Genomic DNA, 27,801 nt, shown 5'->3' on the forward strand with positions numbered 1-27,801 from the left:
TACATTAAACATTAGGAAGACAATTTATTACATATAATTTTCAACATAAAACTTTGTTCTTGTACATTTCAAGTTGTACAACAAAAATAAGAAAAACATTTTCTTCTACTTTTATTCTATAGTAGAAAGTTTAGAACTTTGATTGCTTTCCATATAATGGATAACTGATAAAGTCTCAGTCTTTTGGTGAAGCAAGTTCATCAAGGCAGAAGATACACTGATTTGCTGCTTGAGATACTTTAGGAAGCACTTAATTGCTATTTATTTGGTAAAACAAAGCAGAGTTCTCTCTCTTTCTTTTAGGGACGTTGTTTATCTTCAATCACATGCTTTCAAAAATATCTAGGATGGTTCCATTGTAGCTTGATCCTTGGCAGTTAGAACCAGCTCTGAAAGGGCTGAAAAGCTTTTTATGCTGCTTGTTTCCAGTCCCATCTTTCGGATCTAAAAAGATACAGAAAATCCATTAATTTTCTTTAAAACACTGAAAACCCAATAATTATTCTACTTAAAATACTTAGTGAAGCCTATGTTTTCTCTTGTACTGACATGTGGCAAAAAACACAACTGCATATACTGCAAACTATAAATATTTGCATCCAGCTTTGCTCAGTTAAGTCTCTCTAGTTACAGAAGTGTCTTGCAGGGAAATATTTTACCATCTTCTAGGCAACTTGTAACTAAAGCCAGCTGGAAGTTTCCCAGTGAAGCAATCAGAAAGAGAAACTTGGCTGCAGTTGGTTTTAATGCATTGATTTCAACTGATTCTTTTTTTTTTCCCACTCTGAATGAAGTTTCTGGGCAATACTTTAAAGATCAACGTGAATACATCCAAGAAGAGCCAACAGCATGATGGTGAAAGCATTTCAATAGGCTGCAAAAGCCTATGGTTCTAGCCTTGGACTTCCTGGGAGACAAAAACAACTCTACAATTACAGAGGTTGCTGCAAGTAATTTCTTAGCCAGGAAATCTCTTGTTCTGACAATAAGAAAAATATGGCCATGAAAAAATTAAGAGTGCAGCGAAGCAAAAAAATCTGGATCTAACTAAAACCATAATGAAGTGATTCTGAAAAGGTGTTTGCTGCTGCACCTCTTTGTAATAGTCACATGTACCAAAACATCTCCAAATGATCATGAATAATCCGTCCCAGTTCAGCTTAAAATCACACTGCAGTCATGGAAAAGAAGAACAAAAGCTCAACCCCAGGGAAAAGCTGACAAATAATAGTTTTTGTTAGTAAGATCTCCACAGTTCCACCCAATTGTGATTAGTCTCATATCTGAGAAAAGCATCTGCGCATCTGCTCACACACAAGCAGACTTAATCTACCTGTTAGAATGCATCAACAGTATCTGCTCACAAACAAGATCAGACAATTCCTTGGCATAATGATATACACTCTTAGCTGGAATAGCTATGATAGAATACCATAGTTGGAATAGATATGATTTGACTCTTAGTTGGAATAGATATGATTTTTAGAAATAAAGGAGTACAAAACAGTATGTTTATACAATTTAATGTAGCTACTGCATACATTTCCTGGAATATTTTCTGGTTTGCTATTTAAAATTTCGTATTTGGCACTGAGAAGCACTTACAGTTATGCAGCACAACAAATCAGGCTGACATCCTCACAGCTCTTGGGAACAGACCCTGACCATGCAGAAAGTCAAGGCTGGAAACACCCCCACAGAAGACAAACAAAAGAAGGGCCATAAAGAAGTTTCTATCAGACCTAAGTCAGGTCCCTGCCCTCTCATCTGTAAAGACAGTGTTTCTTCTTAATGCTTCCAAGCACTGAGCAGTACTTGAATTTTAACTAGTAAGAAATATACGCTTTGCATTTGTACAAGAAAGGATAGGAAAGTATGCATTGCTGGTATCTATAATCACCAAGGTCTGAAATAATCTCCTTTATACAAATGTGAAAACACAAAACAAAAACCCAAACCCACACCAGCAAAGCTTTCAAGACCAAAACTGGAGTCAAGGTTCCCTTTCCTTTTCCATCTCCCTTCCAAAACTATTTATAATAAGAAGAAACTCGTTTGTCATAACTTACTTGTTCTCCAAAATACTCAATGTCTAAGGCCAGCTGGAGTCGGATTTTGTTATCATCACTCATGCCCCCATTTGTACCAACAGGGTTTGAAGTTGCAGTTCTTCTTGCTTGCTTCAACCTTTTTAGACTCTCTTCCATTTTCTTAACAGAACTGAGCACATCAGATACAGTTTCATAATACCTGAATTAAGGAAGGTTAATGAGAAAGAAAAAATTCCACTTTACAGAAGAGTTGACTTCATACACAGAAGTACATCACTGGCCCTGCTGAACAATGCCAGAAGGAATGGCTTCCCTTGCAAAGAAGATACTGATGAGCATTACCAATTAACCAGTATCTCCATTATTTGTTCCAGAGGTTAATCTGAAGATTACTATTCAGTCTTGAAGACATTTTTGACTTGTTCAAGATGTTTGTGCTCAATAGTGACCAAGGAATGCAACTGCTCAATTTTAAACAGTCAAAATCAGCCTCTCTTTACAATCAATAGACTACTGATAATACTCAATTTTATAATCAGGACAGGAATAACAGCTAGACAGACCAAAACCCACATATTTTCAGGCAAGTTATAAAAGTGTATATGACAGCACACATAGGCACACCAGTCAGAAATGCCTATTTCTAAAATGAAGAAACTGATTTAAACAGGAATCTCAGGAAGCTGGCAGGAAAAGTCAGAAGAACCCTAACCCTAATTTAGAAATGTCAGAGATAAAATAAAACACCATTGCCCATGGAGAAAGAATCCACATTAAAGAAAGCATAAAATCAAACATCAACTACCCAACAAAAGTTCAAAAAGTCTTATGGACTGAAACCGCATGCCTAAGTGGGAAGAGCGTATCATACAAATTAACAGTGAGCTAACAATAAGAAGGGAAAACAGGGCAACAATGGGAAGTTAAAAGATTCATGAGAGAAATGACCAGATTGAGCTATGTTCTGTAATTTGCTAAAATACCTAACTTTCCAAGAGCCTATGAAAAATATTACTGTAAGAATTAAGAGTTGAAACAATCTTCCTGATGATTTTAAACAAGGAGGCAACAAAAAGCAGAAAAGCTTTTTAAAAAGTAATTAGATAGGGATGGCTAAAGAAAAAGTGCTCGCCAGTGCCATGGAAACTTGTTTCACGACAGCATTCTATGAAAAGCAAAAGTATTCCAGTAAAAGTCAGTCGTGTCCTCTTTTTGTATCTTGGTATTTCCTAGTCCCACTCACTTAATTCCTACTTCTGTTGTACTCCTAAATCCTTCTGCCATTTAAGCAAATTTAGCCCCAGTGATTTTTAACTAGTTTATGCTCTTTTCTGGTTTTTTCTTCATTTGGATGTGAATAGATAATACATAAGAATGTATTAGCACAGCAAGAAATTAATTATTTGCATTTGTATTCTCAATAAATAGACTACAATACTCCTCTGTGTAAGAAATTCAGTTTCTTTGACTTGTTGCTTGTCAGTGAGGATAAGATATTTTAAAACAAAATGATGAAAATAGTAGCAACAAACCATGAAAAGAGAATTTGAAGAAAATTCTAAGGAATTAAGAAATGAACCTGCGAGTCTTACTGGTGTTTAACCACTGCCACCATGTTGTTCCACTTCAATGTTTCAAATTTTTATGACTCTGTTAAGAGTTGGACTGGACTGCTGAAATAATTTTATTCACAAGTAGCAGCACCACTATGTTTAATCTAAGTTTTGGAAAGTGAAGAACTGCTTTTTGGGGGCAAAAAAAGCTCTGGTTGGGTCCAAGGAACTATGTAACAGCTACTCTGCATGCTGTCACCAGATTTACTTAAGCGTTAAAAGGACTAACCAGGCACACAGATGTAGAGAGACAGACAAGAATTCACCCCAAGATATTTTAGCTCAATAATCTTGAGTGGATTGAGATTCCAGGAATCTTTGCAGTTCTTCAGCAATGTTACTTAACAAATAACAATAAGGTTTTTTCCATGCACTAAAAACTGGTAAAGAGACACCAAGCTTGAAAAAATAGGTTTTGTGCAAAATTAAAATGGCCAGTGCAATCAAGATCAACCTAAGCTTAGCCCTGTCCAAAATACTTAAGAAAAATTTTAAGGATGGTTGGTGAAAGTGTAAAATTGTCTAACAATTTTATGTCTATTCTGAAAGGTACCAGAAGAGGAAGAGTAGGGAGGCATAAGGAGGCAAAGGACAAGAAAAAACTTATGTTCTGACTATGGTTTAAAACCTCAGTATTACTATGTAGTTAAATCTCAGAAAGAAAAAAAAATCAGTCTATGCTCAGCAGCAGCCAACAGACAATATAATATGCAAAGAATTATTGGGAAAAACCATGTAAGGACAGACAGAAAGCAACATTATACTTTAACCTGCATGGATTCTTCTGATGTTATCATCTACGGTCAGAAAGGTAAAAGAAAACCAACAAAGCAAAACTATAAACATGGGAAAAGGAAAAAAAAAATCCAAATAGGCTACAGCGACTCCTTTGTTTTAGGCAAGGTTAGAGATAAAAAAAATATAGCTAACACAAAGAGTAAATTGTCCACAACACAAAAAGTAGGAGGTGTCCTGTGAAATTTTCTGGCAGAACTTTCATACAAAAGCAAATATTGCTGTTTCAAGTTACATGCTTTAACTGGCAGAACTCACAAAATGCAAAATCCCTGCTCAGTAAGAATTTAAAATACAGCAGTAAGAATTTAAAATACAGCTAGACTAATGGAAAAAAATCCATAAAGGATCCCAATGCATATGACTACTCGTGTTCAAAAACCCTCAAGATGCTAACTAGGAAACAGATCTGCTAAAGAAAGTATTACTTTATGACTGCCTTATTAAAATTGTGAACAACTAGCTCTTCAGCAGTTTAAAAAGCCCAAAGCTTTTTTTTTAAACCACTAAAAAGTTGGATAATAATTGCATACAGTAAAGAAGACAAAGGGGACAGTAGAACTCAAGTTCTTAAAAATTCAACCACTGTTCATTGAAAGGAACAAGATTAGCAACTTTCATTGAAAGTAATGGGTTTAAGGTCTTACATCAATTCTGCACATCTTTAGTTCACTGCTGCATTCCCAGAAGTAACCCAATTTTCAAATGTCCTATCCACCTCATCATGGTTTGCACAGATCTGAGCAGGAACCAGGTTTTTGGATTCCCTGCCCAGCTTTTCATCTGCTGAACATGCAATATGAGAGTAAATCAAAGGAAATATATCCCACCTAAAGAGTGCTGTATTTTGATTTTCTTTACAGTTGTGTTAATTCATAGCATTTAGTTTTTTTTCCTGTGCCTGTTCAATAGACATTGGAGTTTTTAACTAAGGCAAATAATGTTCTGTATGGTTTTCTTACTTCTGTGTGCTTTCAGAGAGAGCACCTTCCAACCACTGATGAATCATGGGCTGCTTCAAGGTGTCTCTGTAGTCATTCTGCAGTCGGTAGAAAGGCTTAAGAGCACTGTCAACATAAGGTGAAGCTTTAGTTGGCACCTCCTGGCAGATGACAGGGAAACAAGTTGGGGAAGAAGGAACCAGTCATTTACTTACTCAAAGCATCAACACCCAATTCTAGCACAGGTAAAAAATGCTAATCCTGTACCTAAAGCAAAGAGATACATAAACCATTTAGGACAAGTGAACAAGAGATCTTTATACACAGGGAAGACACCACCACAAAATTATTCAGTAGTGCTATACAGAGCAATATAATAGAGAACAAGGTTCAAAATGCCCAAATCTTTTCAGAGATGCATGTGCCAGCCATTCCTATTACCAGGGTATGATCCTGAATGCTCTTTCTGCTTACACTGATTCCAGACAAAGCTGAGCAGACTCAGTGCCCAAAACAGACTATTACACTTTGTTAAAATACCTACAGCTTTGTACTATACTTCACTAGGTTGAAGACATTGTCATGGGCTCTGTCAAGCAGATACGGACAGACTCAAAAAACTCACAATAATCTCAGCACAGGCCCTTCTGAGATTTAATTTTTCATTTGCAAGCAGCACTGACCTTGTTGGTTCTCCTATATAATCTTGGAACTTCCAGTGCACTCTTCAGGTATGCAAAGGAGGACTCACTGAGATCCTGGATGATCCTGTTATTCAAGGTAGGCACACAGGCTGATAGAGAAGTCTTTGAATCTTCCAAGGCTCCTATTAAAGTAAAAATGCTGAAGTTCAAACTGAGCTACCCTGCCCAAACACAACACAAGTTATGTGAATCCCCTCAACTTCCTAATCCCACTCACTATCTGGTGTCAAGTACAGGTTATGCTTACCAAATAAATACACAGCAGCCACTTATAAAACACTGCCAGTAATACCAACCATTCCTCAGCCAGAAACACAGATAGAGAAAAGGAAAGACAAGTGCAGTAAAGTGACATTCTTCAGGTTCAAAAGTTTTTCCAGTATTACCAATGAGGCAAGGGCCTGAATCAAAAGGCTCTGACCTTCCAAATAAACTGTGTGAAATTCTCTCTAAATTCCCAATGGAATTACTGGAGTATATTCAACTCAGAGCCATGATTGGTTACAGACCATTTACGGAGCAGGGGATGTGCACAAACTCCTACATCTCTAATAGACTTGGACATCTACCAGTAGCTCTGATTTAGAGATTTCAGTGGAATTCATGATGCAGAACTCCTGGCTATGCTTGCAGACAGGGACTAGTTCACTCATGCATGCCTAGCTTTAATTATTAAATTAAAATCAAACTCCGTATTTCACATAAAGAATGATCAGATGAAAAAAAACAAACAAATGAACCAAAGCAACAAACCCAAAAACCAAACCAACCCAAAGAAAAAAGGAGACTAAAATACTGAATTGCTTCTACTTTCTAAAGTTAAGGTATTTAACTATGATACTTTGATAACCCTCTGCCTCAAATGACTCATCAGGCTTAAGAGAGAACAATATTTTAGAAAAATATTTTAGTTTCCACTGGATAACGGAAAGCCTCTCTTATGTCTTCTTCCCCAGTTATTTCAAAAGTTTAATGATATGAATCTTCTAGGATAAAGTCCTCACTTTCTGGAGAAAAATCCTAAAAGCACTTTAGACTCACTCAATTTTAATTGTTAAGCATTTTCTAGACTCAACAGATCTGTTCAAGACTGTTTCTATTTAACAATTTAAACAGAAGGCAAATTTCATTAAGTACTTTCACCCTAAATAATGAAACTGTAAAAGTTGATTTCATTTTTTTGGCAGAGGGGATTTGGGAGAAAGGAGAAGGAGCCTCTCAGTTTTACCTGCAATGCAAGACATATTCTTGAAGCCAATTGTTTCAAGCTTTGGTTTAATCATGTCTAAGATGTCAGGAATCTGAAAAAAAAAAACCCAAAATCAAGAGAGATATAATAATGTTATAAAAATTTTAATTTCTTTTCTTACATCCTGTAAGTTTGAATTGCATCACAAAACACCCTCAATTTCTATGGTTTTACTGCATCTCTGTGCAATCAATACTAAAACTTTACAATATGCACAGGAATTTAGGCTTACACACTAAATCCTCTACCTTATTATTGTACTCAGAGGAAATAATTTAGAATTAACAAAACCTCCTGCAATTTACAACTTCACAAATTACAGAAAATTCAGCCTTACTGAAAATAAATACATAGGAATCATCCCTACTGGGAGACAATTAACAACATACATCTCTCCTCAAGATTCTGGATCATTAATCAAGCATAATCATGATGATAAAACCTTTTCCAACCTCAAAGACTAAAACCAGCAAACAAACACACTAAAGCTGAATGTTGCACCACACTCCAAGCTGCAACAGAGACTTCACTAGAAAAGGTAAGATTGGCAGAGTGACTCTTCACACCAAAAAACTGCAGAAAGATATTATTTTAGGAATTAAGCCCAGCAGCTACTGATAAAAATAATTTAAATACCTGAGGTGGTTTGCCCATAATCTGCCATTCCAAATAAGCACAGAGTAAGCCATGTATTTCAGGTATCAGACACCCCAAGTTTTGGCATTTAAGATTAAAAAATAATTATGGTACATTATTTTAAACAATTTAATGCTCTTACAAGATGCCAAAAACAATGATGAAGAGTCTTTCTAAGTAAAGCCAAAAGCACAGACCCGATCCTGCAGTTTGTCCAGATCTGCAGCAACGTATATCAGCTGAGTACTAGATATAGAAGACAATGGCACACTTTCTGGAGAAGATCCATTTCCTTGGTCCTCACTGGGGTTGAGGCTTAAAGAAGATTCCTTTCTACCAACTGGCACAGGTTTTTTGCTCTCCTTTGTATTTTCACTGGAAATGGGCCTTACAGAAACCTGAAACATCAAATTGAAGTGTGAACCCTAGCAACAGTGAAGGCAGTTAAAGCTGGACAAACTGAAACAGTGCATAAAGGACTTGTAAGACTTCAGCATTAGAATGCCACATTTTCAAGGGATATTACCAAATACCATTACTAAAATATGCAAAAAGTAAATGTTAAAAAATTTTGAGTGCACTACAAAGTTGGGTGATTTAGAACAAATTTCTCTAATTAAGGTTAAGAGAGGGTAGTCCAGTCCTGCTGTCAAACAACTCCTTTCTTCCACCTCCTCAAGCTCTCTGCTGTCAGGCAAGTGCTTCCCCTGATTACTCTGTTTTAACTCTGGTACTTATCAGTACTTTGCATGAGCTGATTTAGCTGAGAGAACTAAGTCACTGAGTCACAAAAGAAATTATAAATGGAGGTTTTACTTCCATCTACAACTATCAAAGGGGCATGTATAGAGAAGACAGAATCAGATTGATCCCTGAGGTACAGTGAGAGAGTAATAGGCAATGGATATGTACCTTACCAAGAGGAATTCTGATCACAAAGGAGGAAAAAACAATCAATCATTAGACCAGCATTACCAGGAAAGAGTGCAATCACCATCTTTGAATATACTCAAAATTCAACTTAAGATGTTCTGCACAACCTCATGTACACTGGCCCTATTTTGAGTAGGAATTGGGACCAAATGACTTCCAGAAATCTCTTCAAATCCTAATTATTCTATTGTACTGTCTCTCTATGGCACAAGAAACAGGGGCTCACTTGTATGGCTGGGAGCAGGCAGTACAAGAGCAAAGCACATTTTCTCTGCTCAAAAGCAGTGATCATTGATGCTGAGTCAGCTGTCCAGGAAACTTTGGTTTTGCATTCTCAATACTAAATAACTGATCCAGATTATATCACTCCTTCTTATTTGCAGGGTTATTATTTCCCTGGCTCTGTTTCACAACTTCACTCAATCAACAACACACAAACAGAAGAGAACTAAGATTTTGGCTTCTTGTTTCAGTGTTAGAGGCAGAATTAAGCAGCATGAAGTACAGCTTTGGCAACCACCAAAGCAGCAGACAGCAGCACTGCAACAGTACTGATACTTGTGACTAATCACGTATTTTGCAGTGATACTTTTTATAAGCCAAACTCATGTACTGCTTGAAGGTTAAAAACCATTAACTTGACAAAAGAACTCTTAAAAAGAGGTCACATATTTTGCTTCAAAGAGTCTCTTTTTGATGGCCACACCCCATCACCAGCCCCTTAGAGCAGGCTGCTCTCTCTCACCTCGCTGATGAACACGGAGTAGCGTGCCAAGATCTGCAGGCTGAGTTTCCACAGGCGGTGCGCTAACAGCGGCACAAACATCTGATCCGACCAGCACTTCACAAGACTCGCCCACACCATGTGGGTGGCCAAGAGACAGAAGGAGCTCCCAGCTAGAAATGATCAGGAAACAAAGGTCAAGTTCCTAAGCACCTTTTAAAAGATGCAACATCAGTGTAATTGCATTACCCAAGATTTACCCAAGATCTTTCCTAAAAGATACAATCATCAGATAGAAATGCATTAGGCACTGCCTGAAATAAACCCTTAAAATACTATCTCCTCAATGCTTTAGATTTCAAATTCCACCAAAGTCTTGCTGTAGCCGGCAAAAGCAAGAAATGAGAATTTGCCTGCAATAAAGGCAGAAACAGCTTGGCCAGATAATCCACTTCAGGAAATAACATTTCCAAAATAATTTTTGGCAGTCTTTTGAAGAAGTTACATTAGATATTCCTGCCAGCCATAACATAATACTCCCTTACCACTAAACTATTGCTCCTCTCCCAGTTATGCTCCTCTCCCAGTTACATGAGATATTTGCTATAAATATTTATTTTAAATACTGTACAAATGTCCATATTTAAACAAAATACTTTTAAAGCAGTTTACATAGTTTTACATTTAAAGCAGTTTACATAGTTTTAACATTTTAGAGAATACAATTAGAAAGATAAGGAATGTGTCTGCAAGTTTCAGGCCTAGGAATTGAAGTGGTAAGATGTATACATATTTTGTCTCCATTAGGATTTTTTTCTCCTGGTTTGCCTCAGAGGGCATGGATACACACTTACAGACATTTAGGTGTCTGTAGATACCTTCTTCACAAATATTCACTGTTAGCTGAAATTAGTTCTTCTGATTACAATATGCTTCTAATGGATGTATCAGGTTATTCCTCTTGTGTATACCTCCTCATCTCCTCATAAATCAATGTATATTTTTGGAGCAGACACCAACTCTATGAATGATAGCAAGCCTAAATGCTGCCAACAGACAGCCATTTTTACATAGTGCTGTACATTGCTACAACATCAAGAAAAATATGCCCCAATAACACAGCATAGTCTTTTGGTGTTCACTTAGGACATGTCAAATGCTAACAACTCCTTCTTGCACTGAGGGATGCTTCCATAAGTATGTCAGTGACAGCTGCTAAAGAGGGGTTTTTAGTAAGCAAAATGATCACTGACCAGAATTCTCACACTGCCATCTCTGCAACAATGTTTTATACTGTTTGAACAGTCAGTCAGAAAGAATTCCTTACTATTGAATGTGAACCACGGGATACATGTTACTGAACACTCAAGAGACAGAGTGATCCCTGCTATTTATACAACTGATTCCTTTACAATAAATATTTTTGCAAAAAAGTTTACCTGGTGCTTCCTCTAGTGTATCTGAAAGTGCTTCTTCTAAGGCCCCTGCTATTTCTCTGAATCTGTGAGAAAGAAAAATTCTGAATATCACAATTCATTGCTTAAACTGATGCCTAAACATTTTTCAATGTTTACTTTAGTACTATTTCTATGTGCTATCAATGGACATACACAGATTTTAAACCTGGGGTTATTTTTGCCCAACTTAACACTAGCATTCAAACACATGAAAGAGAACATTTGACATTTTACAGGCACATACAAAGCTTATACTTTGGGATATTATTAAAGTTGTGGTTGCAAACCACAACTATCATCAAAATGATAGCTCACAGAGTGACAAGTCCTCAGCTTTTTGAGGAGGGAAATTTTTTGTTTTGTTACTGTTTTTAAACTATAAGCAATCAAACTGACCTTCTTTAACCTTCAGGTATGTCACATGATACTGGAGCTCCAGATTTCTACATGCTTGTTAATGAGCAGTAACATAAGGTTCTGCAAACAATTCTGTACCCAATAAAAATCAGTAGTTCCTCAAGGACACCTGTTTTTGGGTTTTTTTTTCTTTTGTTTGTTTAATTCCTCTTTTAAAATACCCTTTTTAAAAAAATTCACCATTCAAAGCAAAAAAAACCCCAAACCAAAATGACATCTCCAAAATTTTTTAGGTATAACAGCAGAAGTTATTAAAACCTCTGATACTTTTCCATACTTGCATGATTTTAAGCTTCCCTGTAGAAAGTTCTGTTGTCAGTGATTTCCTCTTTTTTGCTTTTATGTGCATCATAGCAACTCTGTAAGTCTTTCTATCAAACTGAGTAATTACAACCTTGTAGGGTTTATCTTAAAGTCTCTTAACTATCATTTCCAGATCAGGACAGGAGCCCATCTAGTTTTTTTTGCTCAAACTCCTAATGGACTAGGATGGATGTTTAGCAACTAAACACGTTTGTGAAATGGCTTCAAAGCCTCAGTTCTGCCTATGCCCTGCTTCCATCAACAGAGCAGTGTCTAAGTCTCTTGGTGAAAAGGATTAGAGAACAGAATAAGGTTTTTAATGACAATGTAATTTTTGCTGAGTATGTCTTACATAGGAAATCATTTCCCCAGTGTAGGGCACAATCAGCTGCATTGACACGACTGAAAGAATGAAAACATGGGAAAGAGTTACTGGTGCTGTTTGTGCCAGCCCTGCTACAGAAGAAATGCCTTAACATCCATCTGTTCCTCAAAGGATCATTTCTAAAGGCTTTAGTAATGGCTGATTTTTCTGGTGAATTTCTGTAATTGAAAAAAGAAAACACCAAACAATCTTAACTATAAATGCTGAAGTGTGAGATAACAGTTCAATCAAAATCTTGTATGACTTAAAGGATATTAACACACATCAAGAGAAAGCTTCCCTGATATATATAATTAATATGTTGTATTATTTTCACAATTATGCACTGAAGAATTAATGGGTACTTCCAAAGTTATATTATGCCAATATAAAGGAATACTATAATTTAAGATGAATCAGCTGCTGTTATCCAAACATTTCCCAAAATAGTACACTATTTAGTCTTACAGTAATCTTGGATTAAAGGAAAATGATTTTTTAAAGTGTTTTAATCAATCAGAGCTCAGAATATCTAATGGCAAACATTTTTGAAGAGAAATATGCTGAAGCTCCATTTCAATTTTATGAGCAAGATTATCAAAGTTTGATCAATTGGCCTCCTACTAGAAAAGTTGGGCTTGAGACAAAAAGGGCAATTAATGATACATATCTGTTAAAAGGTTCATAATGGCTGCAGTCCCACAGACACTTTTAGTCTGTGCACCACTATGTAGTGAATACTCCTGCCCCTTCCCTTGGGCCAGCATGAATATTTGTACAGTTAAGCAGTTTGGGGAAATTGACTGGAGTTGAAAATCAGTAATTTTTTTTCTGAGTAACAGGTCCTTATCAGTTCACTACACAACTGCAGGAACAGATGTGCAAGCAAAAAAAAAATAAAATCAGGGTATCAGATGTTGTGACTACAGTTTTACAAAACACCATGAACCACCAAAATATTAAGACCCAGCTCCCAGCCCCATGTTCTTGTCACTTATATTAACTCTACCACTCGTAAGATTCCTAGATGGCATTTTTCAGCACAAGTGTAGATTCCCCCTGGATTAAAGAAACTGTATAAATGTGACTGTGGTAGTGTTATTGCCAATTACAGAATTGTGCAATAAAAAAGGCCACTAAAGTGACACAGGTTAAAAATAAACATCAATTTCTCTTCCCCCTCTTTTGGAAATTCCACTTTTTGTTTGTTTGGGGTTTTTTTAAGAGGCTCTCAGAAGGCTTTGGATCAAGACACATTACACATGGCACAGCTGGGTCATAGCAGACTTCACCAATGGTTCTGTTCCTTGCCTGGAGGATTGCTCTCCAGCCCTACAATCAGACGTACACACTACCCTTTCTAAAAATACAGTTTTATATTCTATTTTGTTCATTCAAATTCTAACATTACTAGAATTTAGAAAGGACTTTCTTGGGTCTCTCTGTTCTTTTCTAGCTGCAAGGTCTGTAAAAGAAAACATTATAGATACATCAGACCTGCTACTAAAATATCCCAGAAGCTACTAAAATATCCCAGAAGTTACGACTTAGCTCCTCAGGAACAGGGAATAGGAGGACAATCTTTGGGAAGGCAATGCTACAATTTAAAGAGTACCTCCTGTGTGAGACAAAAAGAATGTCAGAAACATGGCTAGGTCTGGAAAAGATGAAAGTTCTCAAGTCCTTTAGTTCTATACCTCTAAGAAAAAAAATTTCTTCCTTCACAGTAAGTATTCCTCTGGATTTGCATAAGTAGCATTCAACATACAGCTTAGTTTCAGGGACACTGGAGAAAAATAATTTGAAACAAGAATTCAAGACTTATTTGGATCTGTTCCTGAAAGTCTTATGAGTAGCTTATCAAATCTGGTGTAACAACACAGTACATATTGAAGAGTAGTTATGTGGTTTTCTGCTAAATTGTTGAAAGATATATAAAAGTTACTTGACATAATTAAATTCTTGATTTCCATATGATTTGTTGACAAGTGAGATTTTGAACAATGAAGAAGTGTGACCTTAAGAGTGAACAAAAAAATGCATGCTAACCTTATTTGAAAATATACAGGCAGATTCCATTTGTTGTTAAAGCTGTGGTAAGAGGGATGAGCCCTTAACCGCTTCACGCTGGCCTGGGAGCCACACTGCCGTTCGAATTTCCGTACAAAATCCATACTGGTGGTGTATTTCTGCAGGAAGAGAAGGAGCATTCTGGTCACACACAGGCTCCCAGCAAACAAGAAGGGCCACCACCCATTCAGCAGAACACTTGTACTACACCACAACTAAGCTCAAGGGTGAGGATGGGCTGACACTGCCCCTCATCACCTAATCATACAAGGCTAAAAGCCTGGGCTGCAGAGACACCGAAATCAAATTAACTTCAAAGTGTTACTTTATGGTAAGGACATTTCTAAAAAGCATAAAACTGTCCAAGCACACTGATCAAGCAGAACTGATCAGAGATTCATGACTATTTCTGAGCTCAATCACTGGGGTGGTGCTGCTGCACAGTATGAACAGAGTCAGGTGCAGCAGATATAATTACACAACAAGGAGAAACAATCAGGAATGAAACTCAGAAGTACACAAAGCCAACTGCACATGAGAATGGAAGCACAATATTTTTGTCTGTTACACAGGACTTGTACTGTAAGAATTTCTAGAGCTGTTTCCCTAAAAATATTTTGCAAATATCAAATATATGCAGAAGAACTTCAAACAATTTCAGATAAACTAACTTCATCCAGTGTATACTTCTAATAAGATGTTTATGAATAGTATTAAGTTGGTTGCAAGCAAAAAAAATTACATTAATCCCCAAACATACTGTGGATTTGGTCTCAATAGTATGAGAACACTGAAAATAATGAAATAATAAGTTAAATCATGCACAAAGCAGAAAGCCAAATACTTGATGAAAACCAGAAGTAAAACAGTACAAAAAATGTTATTTCATACAAAATAGACCTTTCTAACAGACCATGAAACTTAGGTAAATAAATTTAAAATTAAAACACAACTGCAGTTAAAATTACTTCTATGAACAGAAAGCTAGTTTGGTTTCTGTGCAAGTTTCTTCTAGTAAAAAAAAAAATCAGGAAACAGCCATAAAACCTATCATATATTCTCATAAATCCACTACTGAAATAATGAAATAAGCCTGACAATCTCTCAGTGCTTCTGACTTCACTGCAGGGTTAGGGCTCAATCCACAATCCAGAGCACTACAGGAGCCAGGTGATTTTGCCTCTTGTGAAGCAGTAAAACATTATCAGGAGAAGCCCCTGTGTTGCTGCTTAGAGGGCCTGCTCTCAAAAACTCTCCTGTGAACAAAGGACATGAACTGCCACAGGGATGCCTCAGTATTGGGTATCTCAGTAAGTTCATAACTTTCTATTAAAGGTATAACTACAGAATACCTTTCTTGTGACGTGGTAGTTTCAGTGTCAAGATAATATTCTGAAAAATGCATCCAAAAGCTTTTAAGTAACTACTTTTCTCCTAACCTGGTTGTATTTATACACAATGAACCCATAAAAGGTATGGGAGTTAGACCCAGACTGAATGACAGATTAGTTATCTTTCAGACCTCCTTTCTTAGATAATAAACTCAGCACTGTAAAAAGGCAAACAAGCTGCTAATGCTCTGCTACCCTAAGTGTAAGTCAGAGATATAAACCAAACACTCTGTAGAGACCCATCACTTTCAAAATAGAAGGCACCTCAAGAGACATCTCAATATTGAAAACATTATATCCAGGAGAAGGAATTAACTGCAAGACTGGTTCCTATTTCAACTTCTAGGATTGGATTGTTGACTGCACATTTATTTAAGAAAAGTAAAATTGGGAACCAAAAGGGAGCAATTCTCAAACAGAGAAATCTAAACTTAATCTTAAATGAATGTTTAGGGATAAAAGAAGTATTCTTTTCAAATACCTATAAAACTACACATCTAACTCAAAGAAAGGCACAGAATAGAATAGCTGAAACTATTTTAAAAAGTCATGTCGCACAAACGCTTATTTTAACATACTTAACATTGCCAGTCTGATTTTTAAAGGATTTAAAACAAATCTTTCAATCCCTCTCTCTCTTCCACACTTAAAAACCCCTTAACAGAAAACACAGCATATTCAAACTTATTTGCATTAAACCTATACATAGGTATATATGCAAATACACATAGAGAAAAAAACTGTTCTGCATTTCTATCAACCTAGAAAATGGAGACACAAGATTATTGTCTAAAATTTGTGTAGCATTACTTGGCTCATCATCAGAGCAAAACAATTTTAAAGAGTTTTTCCCTCCCTCTCAGTTCAGAACTATTAGTCTTTAGATAGGTGTAATAGCATTTTTACACTTGGCATTTCAACTTTGTATTGATTTTAAAGTAAAATATTTTAATGATTTTAATGACTATGAGTCCCTTAAGTAGTCAAAAGCAGTACGGAAAGTACTTTGGACTTACAACATCATTTACCTGGAAGTCATGGGGGGGTGCTGGGTTTTTACTGGGTTTTTTTCGATTGATTGGTGTTTTTTAAATAAACCAAACGCCTCTATCTTGAAAATAAAATGTTTCACTCTAATCACAAGTCAAACTGTCAGGGGGAAAAACTCCAATTTTTTCAGTAATCATGGTTAAACACAAAGCAGGCAGGACATGAGGAAAAGCAGAGAGTTCCTATTTTCTACTTGCAACACACAAGTCACAAGTGAAGCGCTGCCAGAGAAGATCTTCATACTAGACCAAGAAATCTATTTCACCATTAGTAAAAGATGATGTTTTAGAGACAGAGCAGCACTACCAATGAAGAAAACACAGGAGTGACAAGTACTTTAAATTCATTATTTAATGTAAGCTTGTGATATCAGAGAAATACTCTCTCTGTTTTCTAAACCTGATGGCACTGCCAAATATTTTCAGGTTTTAGTTGACTTGTGTTTATAATCACAACATAATATGCAGTACTGCAAGAGAGCAAAAGCTAAAACAAGCAAGTGAAACAAGGAATTTTTTAAATCTTCCCATAGTAAAAAGTAAGTTGCAACCCAGGTATTTAATTAATGACAGCTCCTGCTATACAGCAGTTCTAGACTTGAGTGAACACTGGAGCTATCCACTCCCACCTTCAATAACATTGCAATTCTACTCCCAAAATAAACACTAATTCACCTGACTAAATGGTGTCCAGTAACTTCTGTGCAAGCTCTCCTAACAAACTTGAGGGAAGAATTAATTCCTATGAAAATTGAACCAAGTGGTTTGAGATAACCTCCTCTTCCAAGCCATGCAACAACATGAATTTACACAAAAGCAGCAGGGGGGGAGAAGCTAGAGAACATGACTCTTTAAATTCTTGTGTCTGTCACAGAAATTAGAAATGGAAAAAATGGAAATTAATTACCTCATGAAACACATCTGGGTTTCCAGGGTTAAAAAGTGATGGTAATTTCTCTTCCAAACCACGTACTATTTCTGGCCACACCGAGTTCACTAAGAAATCATATCCAGGAACAATATCTGCCTTTTCACTGAAAAAAATTGCAATTATTCCATGGTTATATTTTACCACCAGACTTCTATTTGGAGGCAGGAATCACTAAAAGAATAGATGCACAGCACTAGACAAAATGCAATGAAATTTTTTTACATATTTATACTGATTCCCTAAACTGTTCTTCCTTTGAAGACTTCTTATCCGATTCCACAGTCTTATCAAATCAAAGCTGTTTTTTTGTAACTCTCAAAGTGTTTTAAAAATTTATCAGTTACCTATTTTGCAAGTGTGTACTGGAAAATTAGTACATTTCAGCTGAGAAATCCTAGGTATAATTCAAGTTTTAATATCTCCAAACTTCCAAGACCTACCAAGTAGGAATAATGTGACTAATGCAATGAAAAAGAGAACTTCTTCCTAATTGTTCCAAACTGTATTTATACATATTGTGTTTGATCAAAAGATCAAAAGGTACCTTGATTTTGAAAACTTAAAAATTGAGAGCAGAAGAGATAATAGCATTCTATTCCAATTTAGTACACCACACTACAAAGTAGAAACATTCCATTATTAAGAAGAACGATTAAAACTTGCTGAGGGATTGAAAGAATTAAAATGTTAGTAAAACTTAGGAGTCATAAAAAGCTCAGCAATGGATGACTAATTAGAAAAGCAATTCTGCAGTCCCTAGGGGCTATGTCCATAGTTCTGCTAATTACAGCACTCTGCTATATTAGCCATCCTGCAAAGAGATGAATAAATGGATACAATTCAGTAGACCTGAATTATTTAAGCTTGAAAAACAGGTAATTTAATTGCATAAGGAATTAAGCACTTTTTGAGAACACAGTGGAAGCACAAATAAATTAAACCTGTAGTTTTGGTACACACAATAAATCAGTCAAACCACTGAGGACCATTCCCACTTTTCTGATGTGCACTAACTCAATAACTTCTAAACTTATATTTTGATAGCTTTATTATGCTCTTCTCCTTGGATGAAGTGCACAATCATATTTAATGGGTTCAAAAAAACAAGTTATCTGACACATTGTATTATGCTCACTCAGTAGTAGAAGGACTCACTTCTACTACTGAAATACAGGATTGAGTTTGCTTCCTCTGAAGGTCTGGGCTGCAGCACCAGGAAAGTCTGTTCACTGATTTGTTTTGAGAAACAGAGGCATGAGGTACAAATCAAACTTGACTAGAATTTTCAGGAAAGGCCAGCTAAGTCATTAGTGCATGGAAGCTGATAATGCAAAGGATTTCAAAGCATATGATACTTGTTGTGACTTCAGTGCAGCTGAGAAGCCCAAGATACTTACCTGGAAATTGCTCCCCCTGTTACTTCCCGCAGGAGGCGACAATGATGAGGAACAAACTCCAAGAGCCTATTGTACATAGCCTGGAGGCCATTAGGGTGGGATTGCACATACTGCTCCACCATCACCTGCCAGGAACAGCTCAATGTTAAATGCCAGAAAAGTGAATATAAAATATGCTGTAATGCAAGACTCTCAAAACTCTTAACACTATAATCTCAAATACTGGGATAGTCAGTATATTACTTATTTTTTCATTATATTTTCCAAGTATAACTTGCCAGCCTGATTTATTACTTCCTTTAAAGCAGCACTCTTAACTGCCAAGACTGGCCCAAAAATGGGAAGGAGATCCTTTCTTTTTAATTTGAGCCACTATGTCTGGCTCCCAACCCACTGCACTGCCACATCACTGTCACCTGAAGCAGTCTGTCAAGTTAAAGAGGGAACTGGTAAAAGCTAATCAAACTCAGAATAAAGTAAAAACTCCTTCTAAATGTTGAGGTGGTTGGTCCAATCCCAAATACAGGCAAGCCAAAGCAAAGCATCTTCTGTGACACTGCTAAACCTTTAACACAGCTAGCGAATCAGTTTGTCTGGACAGTGCCTCATACTCAGTGAAAAGGGATAATCTCTGCCACAAAGAGAAGACAGTAGGAAAAGAACAACAGCTTGTTTCTTGGTATTCTTCCAACGTCTGAACACATTTGCCTCTTGCAACATAAACAGGTGGAATGGTGCAGAAGTGGTGAAAGAACAGAGCCTCAGAAAACTGAGGGGAAAGTGACATGTCCTACACCGTAGCAGCTGTTACAGTATGTGGCAGACACCCAATGGAAACCTGTCCTAAATGGGAGAGGTTTGGTTTTTTGATTCTTTAGCCCAAGAAAAGTAGAGGTAAGAAAAAGAATCCACCCTGGATATAACTCAAAATTGGTGACAGGCAAGTAAGAGAATTCCTCCATCCTTTTCTTCTTAAATAGCAACAACAACCAAGTTGACATTTTGCTGTGGTTCAGTTCTCCTGTTCTCTCCACAAAGATATTTTGAAGCTGCTAACAAAAGCTGGAGGTTCACAGGAAAAATAAACATGCTTGGAAAACAAATGGAATTTTTTTATGTTATCTTACCTCATCTACATAAGGTTTTACAAGCACTTGGCCAACTAATGCCTCTGCATCTCGTGTTTTGTCAATTGTTGCATAAGTGCGTAGACAGTGGCGTATTATGTCAACATTTGACGTTTGAAGGCCTTCCAAGAGCAGCCCTTCCAGAGACTGCTGCAACATGGCTGTTATTCCAGCTATACGCTACAAAGAGAAAGAAAATATAGTCAGAAAAAGCCAAAATCAAAGCCTGTCATCATTGTTGAAGCAAATGCATCCTGATGTGCCTCAGTTTTCTATCCTTACTTGCAAAGTACAAAAATTTGATAACTGCCAGTGTTCAATGACCATTAACACAAACTTAATTGGCTACTGATGCTATATAAGACAAGATTTATTATAATAAACCTAAAGGCAATTATTATGCTCTATATGTTGTAAGTTCCACGGTAACTTGTATCAGGTCTGGTTTATCCTGAGGAAATAAGTTAGTAATTGTTCCTTGTTCAACTGAACCAGTATGTGACAATAAACAAAAGATTTACAGTAAGTGACCAGGGATAACAATTGTAGCATTTATCCCTCACTGTCAGAGACTAAACAGACAGCGTGTACCCAGCACTACTTGTCAAATTACCACAAACCAATGACACTGAGTGACACTAGCAAACACCAAAGAAATTAGATTCCTTCTGGCTTCTGCCAAACAGCTTCTTCAGTCTACACATATTCTCCTTTTTGCAAATAATTTTTCCTGATCTCCCATGACATCTTTTCTACTAGATCTGACTAGTGTAGCAATGAGTCCATTGCTACACTACCTGCAGATATACTCCTGGCCCTATAACTCTGCATGTGAAGGAAGATCAGCAACACACATTAAGGCAGTCAGAGTTGAACTATGAATATAGCCAGTAAAATTTCTTCTCTCTCTTTTTACATGTTGTATTGTGTCCATCCATCCTAAAATGATTAAGAGAATTTGTACTGAACATGCAAAGCCAGGAACCCAACTGCTGACTGGTCATGAAAGCTACATTCTGATGAGCCTTAGCAACAACAGGTACAGGTCAGAAGTCCTGGCAAACACCACGTGACAAATGTTCTCCCATCCCATACACTACTCTGCTGCTCATGCTCACTGCTGCTAATATCCAAGTCTGATATCCAGCTCAGTGGCCAGAAGAGTCTTGTAAACTGTCCATGTAACAAAATGATCCCATGGATATCTGGAGCCGAAACAAGTTTGTATTGCCAACAGGCAGAGGCACAAACTGCAACTCTGAACAACCTCAATAGCTTGAAAGCCATTAAGAATGACACCCTCATGAGAATCAGCTTAAAGCATTACCCCATCTCTACATTCACAGCTTTCTTTTAGCACAAGTTTTCATTTATCCCCTCTCCCCACTGAATGAATCGAAGAAAAAAGTCCCACCAAAACATCACTTAGTCTTTTACAGTAGGTAAAAGAGCATACTGGGAGATTAGTAATGGCCAGCATAATTTCATGAGAAGACAAACTTGAATATATTCAAGCTAGCCACTATGTAGGCACATTCCGTTTATATTCTGGTCTGTACATGGCAGCTAACAGAGCCAACGTAAATCTCTAGAACGAGGCCTCAGTATCAGTAAGCATATGAACTGCAAGATACATTAGGCTGACAAAAATGTCTGTCATATTTCCTGCTCTTATTCTCAGTAATTTATCCTAAAGAAGTAAGCAAACAGGGCATAAATCCTCAGAAAAAGCAATAGTTCTAGTCAACTGATAAAAATGGCCTCATGAAACCCATTTTTCTCCATAAATTAACTCAATAAAACTCTGTGGAAACAGGCATTTATCTTCCAGTTACACTGGTTTTCTTTGACTGTCCAAGTGTTAAGTGTCGTGTCATGCAATACTTACTGGTCTCACTTTGTCTAAAAGGGGCATTCCTTTGCTTTGTACTGCATGAAATTGTAGTTGATTAAATTCTGTGGCAATTCTCTCTAAAACTTGTCCAGTTAGAAGTGGACTGGAAGAGAGATGATACAAATGAGAATACACAGTTAGATCCTTTCAAACCAACTCTCTCTCATCAGTAACAGATAGAGCTCTCCCTGAATTTTTTGTAGTTTCAATATTTTGAATTCTGATAGGTACTACTATAATGACTGCAATCAAGCAATAATGATCTGGAGCACGCTACATGATTAGCGCTGTTTTGCAGCTCTTACATGAAGTGGGTGAAGCAGAAGCTGAGAGGAACATAAGCTCTTGCCTCAGCAGTATGAAGCACTTTCTCCTAAATGGCAGTTTTATTATCACATGGAATGTCAGTCTTAAGAGAGCTCAGAAACTGCTCCAGGTGACCTTCACCATCCAGATTTCTTTCTTTCTTACTCTGTCATATAGTAAAACTAATGATAGTTATCTCTAGAGAAACAGTCCTGCCCTTCTCAAGCCCACACAATCCCAATAATGAGCCGAATTTTCAGTTCTTCAAGTATGATCTTAACTGCAAACTTAATTCTGCAAAATGCCTCACCTGACTGGAAACATCTGCTTTTGTCCCTCTAGGTATCAACCTACTTTCTGGTACACCTACCCCCCCTACCATGTGATCCAGCACACTGAGCTGAAGAGACAGTCTCACACTGGGTCTTCCCTCAGCTTAAATTGTACTTGCATCCCAGTCAAGCCTTTCAAGTGCATGACTGGTACATCAGTTCCAAAATTGGCTGAAGGACACCCTGCAATCCTCAGTAAAGGCAGAGGAAGAGGTTTGACTGGAATTTGTCACAAACCTTCCTTGTACTAGGTTTGCCTTGTCTGCCTTAAGCTATTCTTGCAGCGGTCCTTTCACTTACATATAAGCTGGGAAAACAAGAAAAACTGTTTTGTTTCACTTACAAATGACATTGGAATAAACTATAGGGAGTATTTCAGACATGAGAGGATTGGTGACTTCTAATAAAATAAAATAAAATAAAATAACTGCACACTAACTTTACAAAGCTTGCTTACTGAAAGCACCACGAGTAATTTGGAACTTTGGAGTCTGAGTTACATGTTCTGTGAATGACTGGCTTGCGGAAGACTAAAACCAAGAAAATACTAAAATTACAGTAATTTATTCCATCAGAGTTACATTTCTAAAGATACCTCATACTGTTTGTAAATTCACCTTCAACAACACCATGAAATTAAGTTAGTCTCATCAACTACAAACAAAGGTAAGCATTACAATTTTTTTACCTGTTTCCCTCTAATGAGGACAATTCTTTAGTGCCTTGGGAATGTAGAATCTTCTCAATTTTCTCCACAGACTGAATAACATGAATAAGTCTCAGGACACACATCTGTAATTAAAGTAATATTTTACATGTCTAACCCCAATCCCAACTGACATCACCTAAAGAAAATATTTTAGATGGTTTCTTAGTTCTTTGGTTTTTTTCTAGTTTAAGTTTTCTCCGTTTATCTTAACACTTGAGTCATGTCTCAGTTGAAGTTATTGCTCACATATGTCCATTAAACACCACCAATAAATGTTTGTCACAGATGTAGGACAGTTGTTCCTATCCCTGATGTTTTTCAAAGCACAAAGACAAGTGTTAGTGTGTCTCCTGCCCACAAAAATTAAACAGCTGTACTTCAATTCCATTCATAATAAGTAGGTTTATATGCTACTGCAGTCAGAAACAAGAGCAACTATTACAAAATAAAAAAAAATCCAACTAAATCAAACATATGTTTTGGGCAACAACAGTAAAACAAAGATTTATGATCTACTAGACACTGTAAAATATGAAGTCTGTCAACCAAAATGTCAATACATTTTACAAGTACAAAATCCTGCACAGCTTCATCTAGACAGCATAGAACTTTCTTAATTTCATTTTCTCAGGGTTAATGGCAAAAAGTTATCCTAAGGATGATCTTTTAAAGATAGTACTATCTGTTGTACCTTTTTTCTTCTAATGTCTTCTTGTTTAGTCATTCGGTCATCTACTGCTTGAATCCCTTCACTGACACATGACTTAAGACTCTGTGAGAGAAAAAGTCAGTATGTGAAGCTTGCTTCCCATTTAAGGGTTGAAAAAAACCTAAAAAAAAATAAATCTAAACTTAAGACACAGATTAATTAGATCACAGGAGTAATAAAAGCTACACGATATCAAGTGAAAAAGCCATAAATACAACTAAATAACTGAAAGTAGAACCTGCTCCTTAGGTATTGCCACTGCAAATATAATTACTTCCACCATAACCATTTTTTATTACCTTAGAGAGAACAAATTACCTTTGCCTAAAAGCAGGCAATCAACCCACTATGTTTTTATGTCTTGCAACTGGAGTTACAAATCAGTTTTAAATAATATTTTTCATGCAATAAGGATTTCTCTATGCTAGCTGACCCTGTTTTCTGTTAGACATGAGGGGTGTGATATTTTGAAGGCACATTTATGCAGCAAGCATCCTTTTGAACTGGCTGCCAAGATGATCAAAAATTGCCCCTTCCTATAAATACCAAGTCAGTGTGGGGGAGCCAAAATAAGCTCCACCTTCAAAAGTGTAATGTTTTATGGTTAAACCACACACTGAGGAAAGTAAGTCCATAAAGGGACTGTGCTGCATCTGAATTTTCTATCACCTTTAAGTTACTCAAATATTAAAACAGCTTCAAGATATCTCCATAGACTTGTCTTGCAAGAGTCTATTCACTTGTCAAATTTTAAAAACTCTTTATCTCTTGGTTGAAATGCACTATGGGAAACCAACATTTACTGCAATACAGGTGCCTGAAAATACAATGCTTCTTAGTCATCAGTTTTCAAAGAGGAGTTTATTGTAACAAATATTAACTTGAATAGAAGACATTCTGTATATCATATGAGAGCGAGCTGAAGTTTACCAAGCTGTTGACAATGATTGTTTTGAACATACCATAACTTCTTCCCTTAACTGTCCCAAGGGTACTGAAAGCTGATTGAGAGCCTTGTCCATGCCAACCTAAAGAAATTACCACAAACACATGTATTACTTTTTTGATAAGATCATATGTGAATTACTGACAAAGCCTATCATTTTACAGATACTCAAAGAGAACTGAGGAAACATAACTTCCTTCATAATTTCCAGTTTTTAATTCAATGCAAAAATATGTTATCTCAAATACAAGCATAAAGATGTAAGACTGCTTTCACACAAACCCAAAAGATAAACAAAATTTCCTCCTATGGAAATTTTTCCTCTCAGAAGTATGTTAAGTCTCAGTCTTTGAATCTGTATAACTGGAACAATTACAATTTTCAGACACAAAGTTGGGGATCTTTTAAGATACTATGACTATACAAAAAGTTTAAAGATTCCTAAAAGAATCCTTCAAAACAGCCTTACTTTTATCATTGCTGTTCTATTTTAATGATTAATTTCCTTCAATTTTAAAAGTGCTGACAGTTTGAAACAAAGTTTGCCCTGAGTCTTAACTCCCTAACAAGTCAGCTTTTCAAGACAAAATGCATACATATAAAACATCTAGTACAGGCCAACAGCAATTCTGTAAAGCAATTCTGTAAGTTCTACAGGAATGGTGTCTCAGTGCAAGGATTAGAGACATCAGTTTAAGATGCCTTAAATCATAAAATGCCAAAATAAAAGCCATATACTTTTCATACGAAAAATAAAAATCCCACTGAACCACATTAAGCCTGAACTACACAGTACAACTAGTAACACTTACAAGATTTGTTGAGAGATTTACAAAATCTGCATAGTCCTTATTTATGAGTTCTACCATAGCAGTTTTAAGGAGTTTGTAATAGAGCTCCAGATCCTCACGGAGCTCTTCCAACTGCACACGTTTCCTGCAGTCTGACACAAAGTGATCAACATCAAAATCCGCCTGAAACAGGAAACGGAGAAGGATGTAAGTAAACAGTTCACACAAGGAACACACCCAAAATAAAGTACTCCATATGCCTGTGAGCTGACCAAACTAAAGACCTAGGGGGAAAAAGGCTTCTTAGCGCAGTAGTTAAACTCTCAGTTTTTAGGCTGAAAAGCACAGAGTGTCGTGGGGCTGAATATCCAGTGACCAGCTCCCCGAAATACAGGAGACTTAAAAACCAAACAAACCACTAAACAACACCCAAGAGTGGAAATTCAGTACTGAGAACTGCTCTACTCTCTGCAAGCAGCGAGGCCTCTCGCTCCCGTCAGTCTCGGAGCGCGGCCCTACCTGGACACGGCCGGATCTCGGATCCCCTGTCAGTGACACCCCCGGCGCTCCTCGCAGCCCCGGCCGGGGGAAGGGCCGTGGCGGAGCTGTAAAATCCCCACCAGGGCTCCGGGCCGCGCTCTCCCGCAGGGAACCCGCCACCCCCTTCCTCAGGAGGCCCCTCGCCCCTCCACGACCCCCGGGCCCCGCGAACCTTCATGAACTCGTCCTTGTCGAAGCAGAGGTTCTCGGGGCCCCGCGGCAGGCTCATCCTGCCCTCCATGCTGGGCCCGCACCGCCCCTCGGCCAGCGCGGCACCGCCCCTCGGCCAGCGCGGCACCGCCGAGCGCGGCCGCCGCCGCAGCGCCCCCTGGAGGGCTCCGGGCGGCGCTGCGGGCGGGGCCCGGCGGGCGGCGTGCAGGGCGGGGCCGCTCGGGCTCGGCCCGCCCCGGCTCGGCGGGGACGGCCGGGAGGCAGGAGGCTGGATAGGCTGGAAAAGGCCTCTGGGATCATGGGGTCCAACCTGTCACTGAACGCCGCCATGGCAACTACGTCATGGCATTGGGTGCCGCGTCCAGTCTTTTCTTAAACACCTCCTGAGACAGCGACTCCAACACTTCCCTAGGCAGCCCAATGCAATGTCCAAGCACCCTTCCTGTGAAGAAAATCCTTCTAATGTCTGATCTAAACTTTCCCTGGCGCAGATTGAGGCCATTTCCTCACATCCTGTCACTGGTTCCCTGGAAGAATAGGCTGATCCCCACCTGGCAACACGCTCCTTTCAGGCAGTCGTAGAGAGGAGTAGTGGGGAACCTCCAAGACTCCTTTTCTCCAGGCTGAACACTCCCAGCTCCCTCAGCTGCTCCTCACATGACTTACACTCCAGACCCTTCACCAGCTCCATCACCCTTCTCTGGACACACTCCTGCACCTCAATGTCCTTCCTGAGCAGAGAAGCCCAGAATTGGTTACTGAACTCAAGGTGCAGCCTCACCAGGGCCAAGTACAGAGGTGCAATCACTGCCCTGGTCCCGCTGAACCTGCTATTAGTGATGGAGGCCAGGTGCCATCGGCCTTCTTGGCCACCTGGGCACACACTGGCTCATGTTCTGCTGCTGTCAACCAGCACCAACAAGTCCCCCTCCACTGGGCCTCTTTCCATCCACTTTTCCCCCAACCTGTAGCACTGCATGGGGTTGTTGTGGCCAAAGTGTAGGACTCATTACTCAATACTCGCACCCAACTTTGTGTCCTGTGCATTTACAAAGGGTAAACTCAATCCCCTCATCCAGATCATCCAGCAGCACGACCACTGTAACCCCTAAACTGCTAAACTATGTCACCCCGAGCCAGATCCAGATGCCTCTTGATTCCACCACTTTGCTGGGCAACCTATTCCATCCTACCAGTAAAATTTTTTTCCAATATCTATCTGGATCTCTCCTGTCTCAGCTTAAGGCCATT

At 38.0% G+C, this 27,801-nt stretch overlaps 1 protein-coding gene across 1 annotated transcript; it reads right to left on the bottom strand.

The window, feature by feature from the left end:
* COG2 (component of oligomeric golgi complex 2) lies at window positions 1–26,698 on the bottom strand. The gene is made up of 18 exons (XM_071431520.1): window positions 26,552–26,698; window positions 25,861–26,022; window positions 25,065–25,130; window positions 24,085–24,165; window positions 23,373–23,476; window positions 22,041–22,149; window positions 20,153–20,332; window positions 19,026–19,150; window positions 17,605–17,731; window positions 14,237–14,376; window positions 11,086–11,147; window positions 9,668–9,819; window positions 8,187–8,387; window positions 7,333–7,405; window positions 6,084–6,226; window positions 5,422–5,561; window positions 2,070–2,250; window positions 1–444 (listed from the first exon to the last, which is right to left on the bottom strand). Exons 1-18 carry the CDS (start codon window positions 26,618–26,620, stop codon window positions 343–345), a joined length of 2,217 nt encoding a protein of 738 aa, XP_071287621.1. The 5' UTR covers window positions 26,621–26,698; the 3' UTR covers window positions 1–342.
* Window positions 26,699–27,801: the final 1,103 nt, after the last annotated feature.

Source organism: Agelaius tricolor, unplaced genomic scaffold, assembly GCF_023055355.1.
Source record: "Agelaius tricolor isolate 1412-34295 unplaced genomic scaffold, bAgeTri1.0.p SCAF_1, whole genome shotgun sequence".
NCBI lineage: Eukaryota > Metazoa > Chordata > Aves > Passeriformes > Icteridae > Agelaius > Agelaius tricolor.